At 38.3% G+C, this 14226-nt stretch overlaps 1 protein-coding gene across 1 annotated transcript; it reads left to right on the top strand.

The window, feature by feature from the left end:
* Window positions 1–207: 207 nt before the first annotated feature.
* LOC149301084 (tubulointerstitial nephritis antigen-like) lies at window positions 208–13877 on the top strand. Its single transcript, XM_089484567.1, has 11 exons — window positions 208–514; window positions 831–894; window positions 3190–3282; window positions 3662–3776; window positions 5858–5978; window positions 8571–8721; window positions 9213–9396; window positions 9788–9833; window positions 10520–10643; window positions 12429–12474; window positions 13734–13877. Exons 1-11 carry the CDS (start codon window positions 208–210, stop codon window positions 13875–13877), a joined length of 1395 nt encoding a protein of 464 aa, XP_089340693.1.
* The last annotated feature ends 349 nt before the right edge of the window (window positions 13878–14226 follow it).

Genomic DNA, 14226 nt, shown 5'->3' with positions numbered 1-14226 from the left:
TGTAAATTGTTCTACTGACTGTAACAGCGCTGCGGAATATGTCATAAATGTAATGTAATGTAATATCCTTTGTATTCACACTACAAATAAGATCTATGTACTCTAATGTTAATTTATAACTGGGGCACGTGTCTTTAGAATTTACTAGGTCCATTCTCAGTTACCTTTATGTTTTTCCTATCAGATATACTGCTTCCAGAATCAAGGATGAAGCTGTTTCTGCTTACTGTCTTGATGGTCTGTCTATATGTGACCGGAATGGTGTCATCCCGGAGGTCTCGTACCCGACGTGAGCTGGCACCAGGACTTCACACCCAAGGAATCAGAGATGCGGGGGGCTCGTACTGTCAAAGGCATAATGCCTGCTGTCCTGGTAGAAATGATACCTGCACTGTGCCTTACATGGACACCATTTGCTACTGCGATTTATTCTGTAACCGGACCGTGTCCGATTGCTGTCCTGACTTTTGGGGATATTGCCTGGGTATCAGTCCTCCAGCTGGAATCATTAAAGGTAATCTATGGAAAAAAATTGTTTGGGTACCAATGAGTCACCCGGGATTATATTAGCCCAGTACATAGTACACATGTACATAAGATTTTATGCAGTATTGAAAGCCCCACATTTATATATATATATATATATATATATATATATATATATTTATGGCAACATTAGACTTTTATAGACAGTATTTATGTTGCCGTGTTGATGTCATTGTTTTTAAAAGGATGCCAGTTTGTAATAGTTCGAATTACATCTTTAATCTTTACTCAGAAAATAATAAGTATTGTAGCACTGCCCAGTAAATAATTATGTTTTCTTTCAGTGTGTGAAAAGAATGGCCAACAGTTTTCAAAAGGCGCAACTTACAGGGATAACTGCAATCTATGGTAAGAACAATAGAACTTTTCCATTGAGCGTCGCTGTATACCACACTGCAGGCTAGACCGCTGAATTGCGCAAGAGATTTTCTAGGACGTAATTCTCCATGCATTTTAAAGTGACTGAGGTCATATTTGATGAAGAATTTTGGCAGATGTACAGTGGAAAGAAACACACAACAATTGGGTCCTTTCTGGAGTTGTTGGAAACTGAGAATCACGCAAAATATTTACCAAGTTCAGGAAGGCATTTCCTCAGGGACACAAAAGAAGCTGGGGAATATCTCCTACAAGCAACTTTAATGTGTTCCGGTGTGGGTACAGCTTTGACCACAACTCCACAGGAGATTGCACTAGCCTGGTCAACAACTGGGACATTAAAGGGGCATGTTAATGGCTAATATATAAAAAAATGTGTGGAGATTACAAAGTCAGGTATTCTGGCAGCTTCAATGGGACTGTTCTAGGGTGCATTTATTTATTGTATGAATTATACTGTGAACTATGTCTAAGCCCTGAATGCTGCATCAAGGGTTGGATGTTTTCAACAGTCTAGGTGCTATTAAATAAGTATCATCCAACATCTGCTGATGATATTCTGAGCTCACCCGTCTTCTACAGTAGGATCAACATTTTAATCTCAAAGCAGATCAATGACATGTACAAACAGACACGATTCAGCTGAGATACATGGATGCTGGGAATGTCCCATTTAAAAACCGCCAGTGCATCTATCTATTTTCTGTGCTACAAGAAAATGTTCTGAGCTAATTCTTAGCTAAACTTCAGCTCTCAGCTCAGAGCCTTAAAAGGAATCCACTGTTCCAAAAGAGACAGCGAGGAACGTCTCCTAATCCCCAAACCCTGCACTTTGTCTGCCTTGGAATCTCTATCCATATTCATTATGCTATTTCTTATATACACTCAGTCTATGCGCTGCTCTGTGTACAGTGTTCTGTATAACATGGGGATAAAAGCTTATTCAACACTAATGCCTTCTGTGCTGTATATGGGGATATGACTTGCTCATCACTAAAAATGTTCGTACCATAAAGGGGGTTCTCTACAGATAACTTTGTGTGACCCAACCTCACAATGCATTATGAAGGGTCAGCAACACCAAGCTCAACTGACCTTGAATAAAGCGTATTCAAATACAGGAGGTATCTTGAAAGTCAAATGTATACTGTTGCCAGTGTGTATACACTATATAGTGTACTGTACTACTCAGTGCTTCCATAAACATACACTTTTGCACTATTCTTGTTTTATAATATCCATGAACTTTTACTCCTTCTACCCTTTTATTTTCTGGGGGAGTACAGAGGAAAAGTTGATATTTCTTATTTGCCATACAGTCCTCAAAGTAGCCTTTTGGGTACAATAACCTCTAACAACTCCACCTAAGTTAATTAAGTACTTATGGGACATACCTGCTGTTTACTTTAAAGAGACAATGTATGGAAACCGCTCGCATGACCTTCTTTGATACTGCAGTGTATAAATTACACTGGGCGTTGAGTGCCCCCGGTTAATAATAGGAATATTACTCTGTCCTGCCAGCAGACAATGACTCCCAGAAGCATTTTGTACTTTCCTGTCTGTAAGGCCTCCACCTCTTCCATCAGATGGAGAGCTAATAAAAGTCGCACTTAAAGGGAAATGAAGGGTGTAATGTTGGTACACTTCTGATTCCAAGCTATATAGTGTGAAGGGCTAAGATAATTCACTGATTTCTAGTAAGCACATGAGATTTCCGTATAATAATTCATACAATCACCCTGTGTTATACAGTTACATTTTAGGAAGAAAATTATGTGTTAGCCGTTTGGACATAGTTAGCCTAAAGCAACAACTTCAGAACTATGACAGAGAAGTCATTTTCTAGCAGCGAGTTTAAGTTCTTTAGTGACTTTAAGGGAGAAAATCAATGTCAAGAGAACAGGGCTGACCACACACAATACAAGGGGAATGGACAGAATATGGACCTGCCAGCACCTCCAGTATCAGATACAATCATAATATTGTTGTGACAACCCTACTTTATTATGTAGTCACATATAAAGTTAATTAGTGGTTAATATAGCCACACTTGCTGATATTTTTTTTTCTGTTGATCGTATGGTGTAGAATAAGTCACCACTTGAATATTGAGAAAAGGTTAAATATTCAGTAGGCGAGAGGTCTTTTCTTATAGTTAAACTGTATCTTTGGTGATCTTCCCCCAGATGGTCCAGGAAGGACATGGTCATTTAAATGATTCACTATGGCTAGTCTCATGGTTGTGACCTTCTTTTTCTCCAGCACTTGCCTTGATAACGGAAATTGGCACTGCTCAGAAAACCCATGCCTTATCAATTCCAGGATAATTGATGCTATAAACAGTGGAAACTATGGGTAAGTGACTGCGAAAAGGCAAAAGATATAACAGCAATAGATAAAGAGCCATGTCCCAGACTATATAACATTCAACAGAGAAGAGAAGGGTGAAATGGTTCAAGTAAAAGATCAGATCTAGTGTATTTGGTTTTAGAAAGCTCATGACTATAGAAAGAGACCAAGTTACAAAATAAAAAGTTAGAAGTTATAAAAGAAGGGAAATGAAGAGAAAAATATTATCTATTTCTATTACTGCATAGTTCAAGATTAATATCCCCTTTGTGTCTCATTGAATATCTCTAAAAGTAAAACTTGTAATAATAATGAGCACAGGCAGACTGAGATAACCATCAGCAATCTTTGCTCAATGGTAATAATTTGGTGTGTTTACCTATAGGTGGAGGGCTGGAAATTATAGCAATTTATGGGGCTTGACGTTGGACCAGGGAATCCAGTATCGACTGGGGACCATCAAACCATCCTCATCAATCATGAACATGAATGAACTACACGTGAGTACAGCGCTATGGGAAAATAACAGGTGGTTAAAACATACAAGAGAGAGATCAAACAGTAGAGGAAACAACAAGAGGCATTAGTAAAGGTAGAAAGAGGAGTGGGTAGCAATAGCTTTCAATGGAAGGCATGTCATCATTAAATCGACAAAATGTGTAGGTTGATATTGTGTTAGCTGTAGAAACACAAGAGATAAGTAAAGCCAAGTTGATACCTTTACTGGCTGAGTAGATCTAGAGTGCAAGCTTTTAAGACCTCTCAGGTCTCTTCTTAAGGCATATTATACCAAAAATGCCTAAAAAAGAGACCTGAGAGGTCTCAAAAGCTTGCATTCTCAATCTACTTGGTTAGTCAGTAAAGGTATCATTTTGACTCTACTTGTCTGCTATGATTAAAATTTGAAGATTGGTTACTAGGAAGCTGTAACAGTGGAAGTAGGAAAAGTACTGGATACAAATGAAGATATGACATAGAAAGTGCATATTGTCTGCAGGGGACACGAATTGGCTTGTTTCTATATAAATAGTTTTGTGGCAGAATGTGGCAGGTGCATATTAGATAGTGGAATAAAACTATCATCAACTGGGCTACTGTGTGTTCCTGGAGTGTGACAAAGGGTGATAAAGTGTAAGCATACTAGTGGAATGCACCGACCCCCTGCCAGGGACCACTTTGTGATTATTGGCAGACCCTAAGAGATAATCACAATGCAAAGCTGATTCAGCCAGCTTGTACATCTAACTTCCACTCAGGAAATCCGGAGCCGCTTCTACAGCGAGCGAGTCAGGAGAGGAAAGAAGGGGGCTCCGACTGAGGAGATCTGGAAAATTCCTTGAGTTAGGATGGGCTATGTCATGTAAAACCCATAGGACCTGACCCGCTCGCTCATTAAAATAGTTTGTCTGTTTACAAATTCCTTTTGTATTTCTCAACGCAACATTCATTTTATAACAAAAAATCAACACCAGATATTTCCTGTTTTTGATGGATTTTGTCAAAACAAAAACAGTAGCTAATATAGAGTACTTTCTGTGCTGGCCAAATGCAGCAGCAGCATCATCAGCCTTGGTATCAAAGCAACACCTTGTGCTTGTTCTTATAATTATAGCATAACTCCTTTAAAGAGAAAATATTAGTTTATGAAAGTGGCTGTACAATTAACAATTTTCCATCTTCTGCCATCTAATTTTTCCACTTCTGAATTCTTCCCTTTAAGTAAGTTGTTACATTGTTATCATATGGTTACTACTAGTACCATTTACTAGTATCATTTGATTAGGTTTTGTTAAACAGCCCTGTACACAGGGCCATCTTTAAAGCAAGGCAAAAAGGGAAGCTACCCTGGTCCCAGTCATTCCTGTCGACCCATAGCAGCTGTTACATTATGTGACCCTACTGCATTCCTGGTTCCCGTGGGTGGTAAAAGAATTTGGGGACAAAGATGGCACAAGCAAGCTGTTTGGGGACAAATATGGCACAGATATGCTGTTAGGGATAAAAGATGGCAAATCATATGCGTGGTGCTGGGGTAAATACTGGGTGCCAGGACTGGCATTTGGGGTGTGTCTGCAATTTAGGGTTTTCATACATTATTTATTTGATCTATACCTTTAATGCTGAGTTCACATGTAATTTTCAGTTGATCTATACATCTGTTTCGGGTCAGTTGCAGGACCCACACCATTCATTTGCTATTCCGTTGGCATAGTATTGTGCACCTCTGCCTGCGCATGTGGCGTGAGGACAGATCAGCCAAAGTGAACTGTCCTCACGCCACATGCGCCGGCAGAGGTGTGGCAAATACTTTTGTTTTTTGTGTCTTTCTTTTTGTTGGAGGACATAATTGCATGTTAGGAAGCGAAGAGGGGGGCTCAAGCAAATGCTTGACCTAGGTCCAATCAATATTAAAGATGGTCCTGCCTGTAGATTTTAACCAACTCCCTTCAAAACTATAAAACTAATTGAAAAAATAAAAAGGTAGCTGTAAAGGAAAAGGAATGTAGCTGTAATAAATGAATCTAGTTATGCCAAAGCTGTTATTTAACACATGGACTTTGCTTTGTTCATGTTTATGCAGGTGAACATGAACAATGAGGTGCTGCCACTGTACTTCAATGCCGCAGATAAGTGGCCAGGAATGATCCATGAGCCGCTCGATCAAGGCAATTGTGCTGGTTCTTGGGCTTTCTCCACAGCAGGTAGGGGCTTCTTGTGCATTGTTATATAGTTTTATCTATCTCTCTTGTCTATTTATGTCTATATATATATATGTCTATATATATATATATCTATATATCTGTATGTATGCATATATCTGTATGTATATATTCTTGGAAAATAAGAGAATGAAAGAAGGGTCATGTGATAGGTGTTAGTTGAGTAGAAGTACCACTTGTCCGGAACAACATACGAGGCTCATTTCTACCCTACTAAATGGTTACTCTTATGTAGATGCTGCATAGCCCACTACACAGCATGTTTTTGCTGAGCAGCATTCTGCTTATGTCATCAGTGACTGGAATTGCCTAGAAAAAGGTATAGGTATTCAAGCCTCGTGAGTTTCCTTAGGAATTAAGCCCTGCTAACAATCTTAATGTAATATAATCCTTCAAAGCCAACAATCTAGAATATATTTACTGTACACTTAACTAGTCAACACCATGAATTACATTGAAGACAAACATATTGACAAATTATCCTAAAATATCCCTAGAAATACCGTAATTATTTTAAATAGTAGGTTTCAAAGGAACACATTACGTCATTAAATATAAATTAAATAAAATTAGAAGTTTGCAGCAAATATAAACATCAATAAAAGCGGTGTTGTTTGTAATAAAATATAGATAAAATATTTTCTGTTACTTAGAGGTTGTTTTCACTAAAACAAAAAAAACAGAAAACAAAAAGAAAAAAAGGGATACGATTAAATGTGGCTTGCATTGTAATCTAGTGGTTTCGGAAAGAGAAGTAAACACTTTCTTTCAGAAAATGAAATTGAGGAAACGTCAGGCAATGAGTAAAAATAGTTGCAATCGTTCTTAAATGGGTAAAAGGCCCACAGGAAAAAAAAAATTCTCCTTGAACAAAAAATATAGAAGGTTAGCATTGACAAAATCCTGGTTTTATCTAAACTCAGCGCTAGGACACATACATATGGATAATATGCATCTGTCTGAAAAACATTATGTCATGCAAAATTATTATTATTATTATTTATTGTTTTATATAGTGCCATCATATTCCATAGCACTGTACAATGCATAGACAGGGCATAACAAGTAGAATATAACATAATAATTTGATTTATAGAAACAACAGGTGAGGAGGGCCCTGCTCGAACAAGCTTACAATCTAGAGGATATTAATCTATTAAAAAGTTAGTTTAATCTTAATAATAAAAGGAATGTTAGGAGTTCCCCTTTAAGTTTTTAAAGATCATTAATTGAGGTTAAATTCCATTCTTCAATATACCTCAGGCTTTCAATACTTTGAGCACCAGATTTTTCCTAAGCCATACTTAACATGTGCCTTAGGAGCCATCTTTATGGGGACCTTCTGGGAGTGTAAGGAGATGGGAAAATGTATATATATATATATATATATATATATATATATATATATATATATATATATATATATATATATATATATATATGTGGTGTTTCTTTAAACACAGATCCATATGACTCAAAGAGAGAGACAAAAGGGAATTAATGGCAACTCTATTATTATTATTATTATTATTATTCCATTATTATAAGACTATTATCTATACATGTACTCTATTTTTCTATTGTACTGTATATGTTATATCTGTGTTTGGCCAAGGCGTCTTTATCTTACACGTTGGCATAGCGCCGATATTCTTTGCGGTTACAGGTGTGGGAGATGTAAGTCATGTACTGGATGTCACATAAGTTATATTTTTCAGTATATATACATTTATGCATACTAAGCAGGGGCAAAAATAAGAAAAGGGGACTTGTCTTTCTTTACAACACTACAACATTCTCTGTAACAGGGCTAAAATACACAAAACATTGTGGGTACGTTCCAGCCCCAAAAGGAGGATTAATCGAAACAAAATGTTCTTTGATTCCGCAGACGGACATACACAGTGCAAATAGAACACAAATACACAGAAGGAGGTCACGTGTTTTGTTGCAAGCTAAATAGACATAAAGGCTGTGCATGTGAAGGTCAGATATGCTGAAGGACAGACAGATAGATACAAAAAGATAACACACATCATTTTGACTAAATAAAGCTTCTGTCAGTGTTGTCACCCGCATTAAAAACAAAGAAACAACACACATTTAAAGGGAAATTGTTACATTTGTAGCATAAATATACAGGATTTTTCTGCTCTGAATGGACATTTTTTCACAAACTATTCTCTATGTTGGTTGAAAACACAGTTTTTACATTTGTTGTCCCAGTTACACCTATCTCTGGCAGAACATACCTTTCTTGGCCTGGCATTCTAACACATATAAAGCCCAATAGAGTAATAAGGTACCAAGCATTATTTTTAGTAGCATTGACTGTGAAAGGAGACAGAATGATTTTAATACTAAGAGGTATTATTATTATTATGGGGCATGAGAATCACATCATGAACATATGGTTACATCTCTGAGGACATTCATAAGATGGGTTAATTTATGAACATGTAAATTCATCTATTTACTGAAGTATTTTTTTTCTCACCTAACTCTACTAAGTTCAGTCATACGCTGATACAAAAGTACAACAAATCATATCAATGTATACATTTCTTTCTCCAGCGGTTGCCTCTGACAGAATTTCCATTCAGTCAATGGGCCACATGACCCCGGCTCTGTCCCCTCAGAATCTACTTTCCTGTGACACCAGGAACCAGCATGGCTGCAGAGGGGGACGTGTGGACGGAGCGTGGTGGTATCTGAGAAGAAGAGGGTATGAAAACCTGGTCTACGTATAAAAATGTGTTGGGTATTGACAGGGGTATTTGGTAGCATGTGAACATGGCTAGAAATAGTATTATTATTACTACATTTTACTTGTAGAGTTCCAGCAGATTCCATAGCGCCATTACAACAAGAAAGAATAAGGATTTAACTATAACATTACATCTGACATTGTACAAAGTTAACAGTAGCATGAACACTCAGTGCAGATAACAAAATGGCTTACAGTCTATGCATAAGACTTACGTTTTCAACATAATTTTGGGATTCGTGCCGTACCAGGGATGAGCAACCTAGAGTCAACCAGATTTCCTTTAGATTATTGTTCCTAATTAGGATGAAAGATAAACTGGATTAGGCATTTAGTGTCTGAATGAGGTTCAGCATAGAAACATATAGAACAAATGGAAATATATATATCTTTATTGGTATATTTGGTGGATTCGTTGGATGTCAACCTCACTGGTGTCCTTCCTTTAGACTGGTGACGGATGACTGTTATCCATTTGCAAGTACGAGTGGCGATGGACCCCAATCCCCCTGCATGATGCACAGCCGCTCCACAGGAAGAGGAAAGAGACAGGCCACAGCTCACTGCCCCAACCCACATTCACTGTCCAACGAGATCTATCAGTCCACACCAGCCTACCGACTGGCACCCAGTGTAAGTTACTGGCAGAAAAATGACGGAATATTACCCCACTTCTCATACTCTGTCACTAGATCTTTAACCTGTAACCTTGCATCTCTTATTTCTGCTGTCTTTGTGAGGAACAATGAATGCAGACTTGTATCCGCACTACCATCCTGCTGTTTAATATTCCTTATTCATTATATTTTGAAAGCACACGGATACTCCTGCCACAACAATGTGAATGCCTTGGATGTCCCAAGCCATGTGCATGCTTCTGTATAGGACCCCTGATTCCGTACTGCGATATTCCCTGCAGCCTTCAATGAAAGGACTCATCATAATCTATTTATTCTGTCTTTTTATTCTCCTTAAACATTTTGGAATTAAAACAGAATTTCATTTCTTAAATGTTTTTGGACAGGAAAAGGAAATTATGAAGGAAGTGTTTGAAAATGGGCCAGTTCAAGGTAGGTTACTGAAATGTTTTGTTTTGTATAGCGTAGGAGAAAGCATCATAGATGTTGGAGGGAAAGTGCAGATAAGTGGTATTTCCTTAAATAAAGGTCTGAGAGCACGTGTTCTATTTGGCATAACTAAGGTCTTCTATGTGTGAGGAGCAGGGATAGGCAAAGTGTCCATACAAGGACACCAGTGTCCGTGGCAAAGGCTATGAAGGTCCATAGAACATAACTAAATTGTTCACCACAGACCCCAGTAAATGTCCACTATGAGCAATGTTGGTGCCTACTCCTGGCGAGGAGTATTCAGTGGTTAACAATGGCCATCCATACCATTGATGCAGCTTGACCTCTCAGAGACATTACATTCTCTCACGAGCAACATCAAACTCACATGCTGCACTATTGCAGTATCAAACCAGCAGAATGTTCGGTTCACTTGCCTGTTGATGACCCACATAGGCTGCCAGATCTTTTAATTATTTCTTCTGAAGAAAAGGCTATATTTGTGTAAATCGCTGAGCACAAATACCAGTGGTGCTCACTACACCTTTAAAAATATGCTGTATAGACAAGAGGCATAGGTAGGATCTAAAGCAGGCCAGGTATGGAAGGCAGATGATATATATGACAGCTAGCTGATTTACTTTCTGTTATGTATAACGGAGCAATTAAAATATTTATTTGTTTTACAGCCATTATGGAGGTACACGAAGACTTCTTCATGTATAAGAGCGGAATCTATAGACACACACCAGTGATGGCGAATGAGCCACAGAATCGCCGACGACATGGCACACACTCTGTGAAAATCACTGGGTAAGAAGAATTGGTGGGATGAAAGTGTGTCTTTCATTTAATATAAAAAATACCCCGTTTTAATCCAGTATATCCGGTATTTAAACACTATGGGACTGTCACTGTTGAGTGTTTCTAGACATCGGATTGCTTGCTATTGGTCTTCCCTGCAGTGATGAAGAACAGAACAGTGTGGGTTCCATGTAAGGAACTGTTTTGAGAAGCATCTCAGTATGGAATGGAAAGAATTACATTTAAAAAATATTGTAATGTGTGTAGAATTGCCATACTGCCCCTTTAATTAAGAATACTTACAGGGTAGGAATGATTTTAGTTATTTCTTATTCTTCTACCCTTGGCTAAAGTTGACATGTAGGTATGCCTCTCTTTAGACTTACTGTATCTCTGTAAATCTATTACTATATATCATAGTTAGCTCATGTGTTCCTGCCATGCCCTTTTTGTCCTAATATGTCTCTTATCATGAGTCTGTGTTGTGATTCATGCTTCAGAAAGGCTGCAGGAGGTCATAGCCAGAGTTTGCTTCAAGAGATCTGAAATAAGAGGAAGGGAGAGGCAGGAAGCATCAAAAAGAGTTCCAGAGGGACAGGGAGACATGAAGAACCTTGTACAGAACTGCCATCTCCACCCAAAGGAGACCTTGACTTTTCCTGTGCAAGGAGTAACCATTTCTTTTCAGGAATAGACTGTTGAAGGGTAACTTTGGCTTTAAGCAGAAAAAAGTAGTGGGGATTTTAGGGCACTGGTGCAGAGATACAGTAAGTGAGTATATGCGTACAGGTTTGGTTGAGGATGATACATCCTACCCCTGAATATCATATATTGAGGTAAGAGTTGGTTTGGAAGCGAGCAGTTTGGTGTATAAAAAACAGAGAAAGACATTAGTACATCTGTGGTGATGATTGGGGTGGTTAGCTACTATATGAGAGGCATCTAACTATTTAAGTATTTTTTAGGAGAAGTTTCTGAGATGCATTCAGTGGGGTAAGCATAGAAACATAGAATTTGATGGCAGATAATAACCATTTGATCCACCTTGATCTTGTCTCAGATTTAGTATAGCTTTATGCCCATCCCAAGCAAGTTGTTCAGTATTCAGTTCTTTGCTAGGGGTGGTGTTAACCTGTAGCAGAGAAGATAAAAAAAAATGGGTAGAACCAACCCAAGGTCCTACTCTTCAAGTGCCTTGACTACACCAGGACTATTGGTTTCCATTACTTTTATGAGGTACTCTCTGGGCCACTTGTATTAAACACCCCTGATCTCAATAGGGTTATTATCAGATGAAAAAGATGCCCCACAGACTGGGCATGGCTATCCAGGCTTATTTTTTAATTTGCCGACTCGATTAAAAAAAAAGAAAAAACAACATTCTGTCTTATTAACCAAGACACAAAGTGGTAATGTAATACCCCTGCTCTGTCCATAAGGGGCATGCTCATTTCCTTTATTGATTATAGCAAATTATGGCAACTTTTAGTATTTGTAGTCAGCCTGCTGGGACATTGTTTGGCTTGAAGTTATCCAAACCAGATTAAAATGTTTATTGGTGTCAAAACCCAACATGTTTGATAGCTTTGATTTTGAGTAACCATGCCGGCCATATCACCCCGCTGTCGGGTTTCTCAAACATTGTCTCCTTTTTTAAAACATAATTCTAGTCCATAACATTCTGATTCTAGGATACAGAATTGGTACAATTAATGTATTATTCGTTATTGAGAGTCGGGGAATTGATTGCAGTTCTACTAACCAAAATGCAATATTTCTGATTCATTTCATTAGGTGGGGAGAGGAGAGAGGTGCAGATGGACAGATGCGCAAATACTGGGTAAGAAACCATGGCTGTATATTTAGAAAAAAATAGTGTTTTCCTTTGTGTCACATGGCAATGAATCATCTGCTAAAAGATGATGAATTAAGTCAAATTTTACATAATTGAGGAATTGTTTCTGGGAATGGTTGGGATGTTCATTAGTACCAAGAATGGTAGAGTAGCATATAAAGGTGTTGCAAAGCACGATAGCTTAAAATTGTGTCTCCAACATAATGGTATCTATAAACTGACCTTCCAGCCTTCATACATGGATGCGGTAAAACAGCTTAGTTTATCCACTTAGGATTGTTGTTTTTAGCATATTTTTATGTATAGGATTTTAGGGCATGAATTTTCATTCACAGATCCAAATTTGAACGTCTCAATTGAAATAATAAAAAAATATTAAAAAAAAATATTAAAAATTTACATCTACCACAGTTAATCATAACTCCCAAAGTTTCTAATGCATTTGGTTATGAGTAAGTATTGCGAAGTGGGGAAAAATATCAATGCTGTTATTAAAAATAGAAAATGAAATAGAAAGAAGTAGAGTGGTGTAACAGATTAAAAAGATGGTGGATGAGGTGGGATCTATTTCCATGCTGTTGCAGTGGCCTGATTTTATATTGCTTAAAATGTTTTTATTGAACACGGTAGTTGCAGCATTCCTTTGTGGCTTGCTGTATAGTACTGGTGTGTTGTGCCCTGTTGAAGTAGCCACTGGTTAATGCAGGGATGTTAGTTGTTGCGGGGAAGTGACTGTGTTCTGGTGGCTCAGTGTGAGTATGCTTAGTACTTGGTGCACAGCTCTGCTATACTCACCCGTCCCATCAGGCCAGAGACGGCCAACTGGCACACCAGGCAAACGCCTTGGTGGGCTGCTGGCCAAGATCACTCCAGCGCAAGATCAGGCGCTACGGAATGTAGAATGTGGCCTCTCATATCTAGCCATTGGCTGCACTTGCGTCATTAAAGTGTCAGAGCCACCTCGTTGGTCCCAGTCTAGCCTTGTGTCCCACCTTTCCATATTTAACATTGGCATGCTAACATTTGGCAATACATTCCATATAGATATTATTCTGTGTTTCTATGGAGGTGGGGAATATTAACCTTCTCTGCTCTTGGTTACTGAACCCCTGTCATGTAAGATTCTCCATAATGTTTGCTTCCCATTATTAAGAAGAAAAATAAAAAGTAAGTAGTTCTATACTGTGATAATGCGATATATAAACCCAGACTTTCTAACTTTCACTTTTCTTTTCTTTTTTTAGCTGGCTGCCAATTCGTGGGGTACAGACTGGGGAGAGAGAGGATATTTCCGCATCGCACGTGGTGAAAACGAATGTGAAATCGAAGCCTTCGTAGTGGGGGTGTGGGGAAGGGTCAGCATGGAGGATGTCTCACACAGAAAGTAAACAGGTTGATGGACTCTGTATTTATCATATGAGGCCATGGGGGATAGTAGTGCCCACCTGACTCTTACTTTCAGATGGATACTTATGCAGCCTGTAAGCTGAATCATCAAGTCGTATTTGTCTTCTACCGCGGCAGTTTCCTGTAGGGGGCATCTTTGGGTCATTGGGGAATCTATAGATTATAAATGCAGTACTTAAGTGTGTCTCCTTGGTAAATACATGAAAGGAACTTTCACTCTTCAGCCTACAGTATCTGCCATATTAAATATAATAGCTAGAGTTTTATTTTACCTATAAGCTTCAGAACTGAAGAGGGTAAAATATCACACTGGTTTAGGGATGATATAAG

Source organism: Sceloporus occidentalis, unplaced genomic scaffold (assembly GCF_023333645.1).
Source record: "Sceloporus occidentalis isolate IW3139 unplaced genomic scaffold, rSceOcc1.0.p SCAF_22, whole genome shotgun sequence".
In the NCBI taxonomy this organism is placed as follows: Eukaryota; Metazoa; Chordata; class Lepidosauria; order Squamata; family Phrynosomatidae; genus Sceloporus; species Sceloporus occidentalis.
The sequence above is the reverse complement of the archived record's forward strand: the minus strand, read 5'-3'. Positions and strand labels throughout refer to the sequence as shown.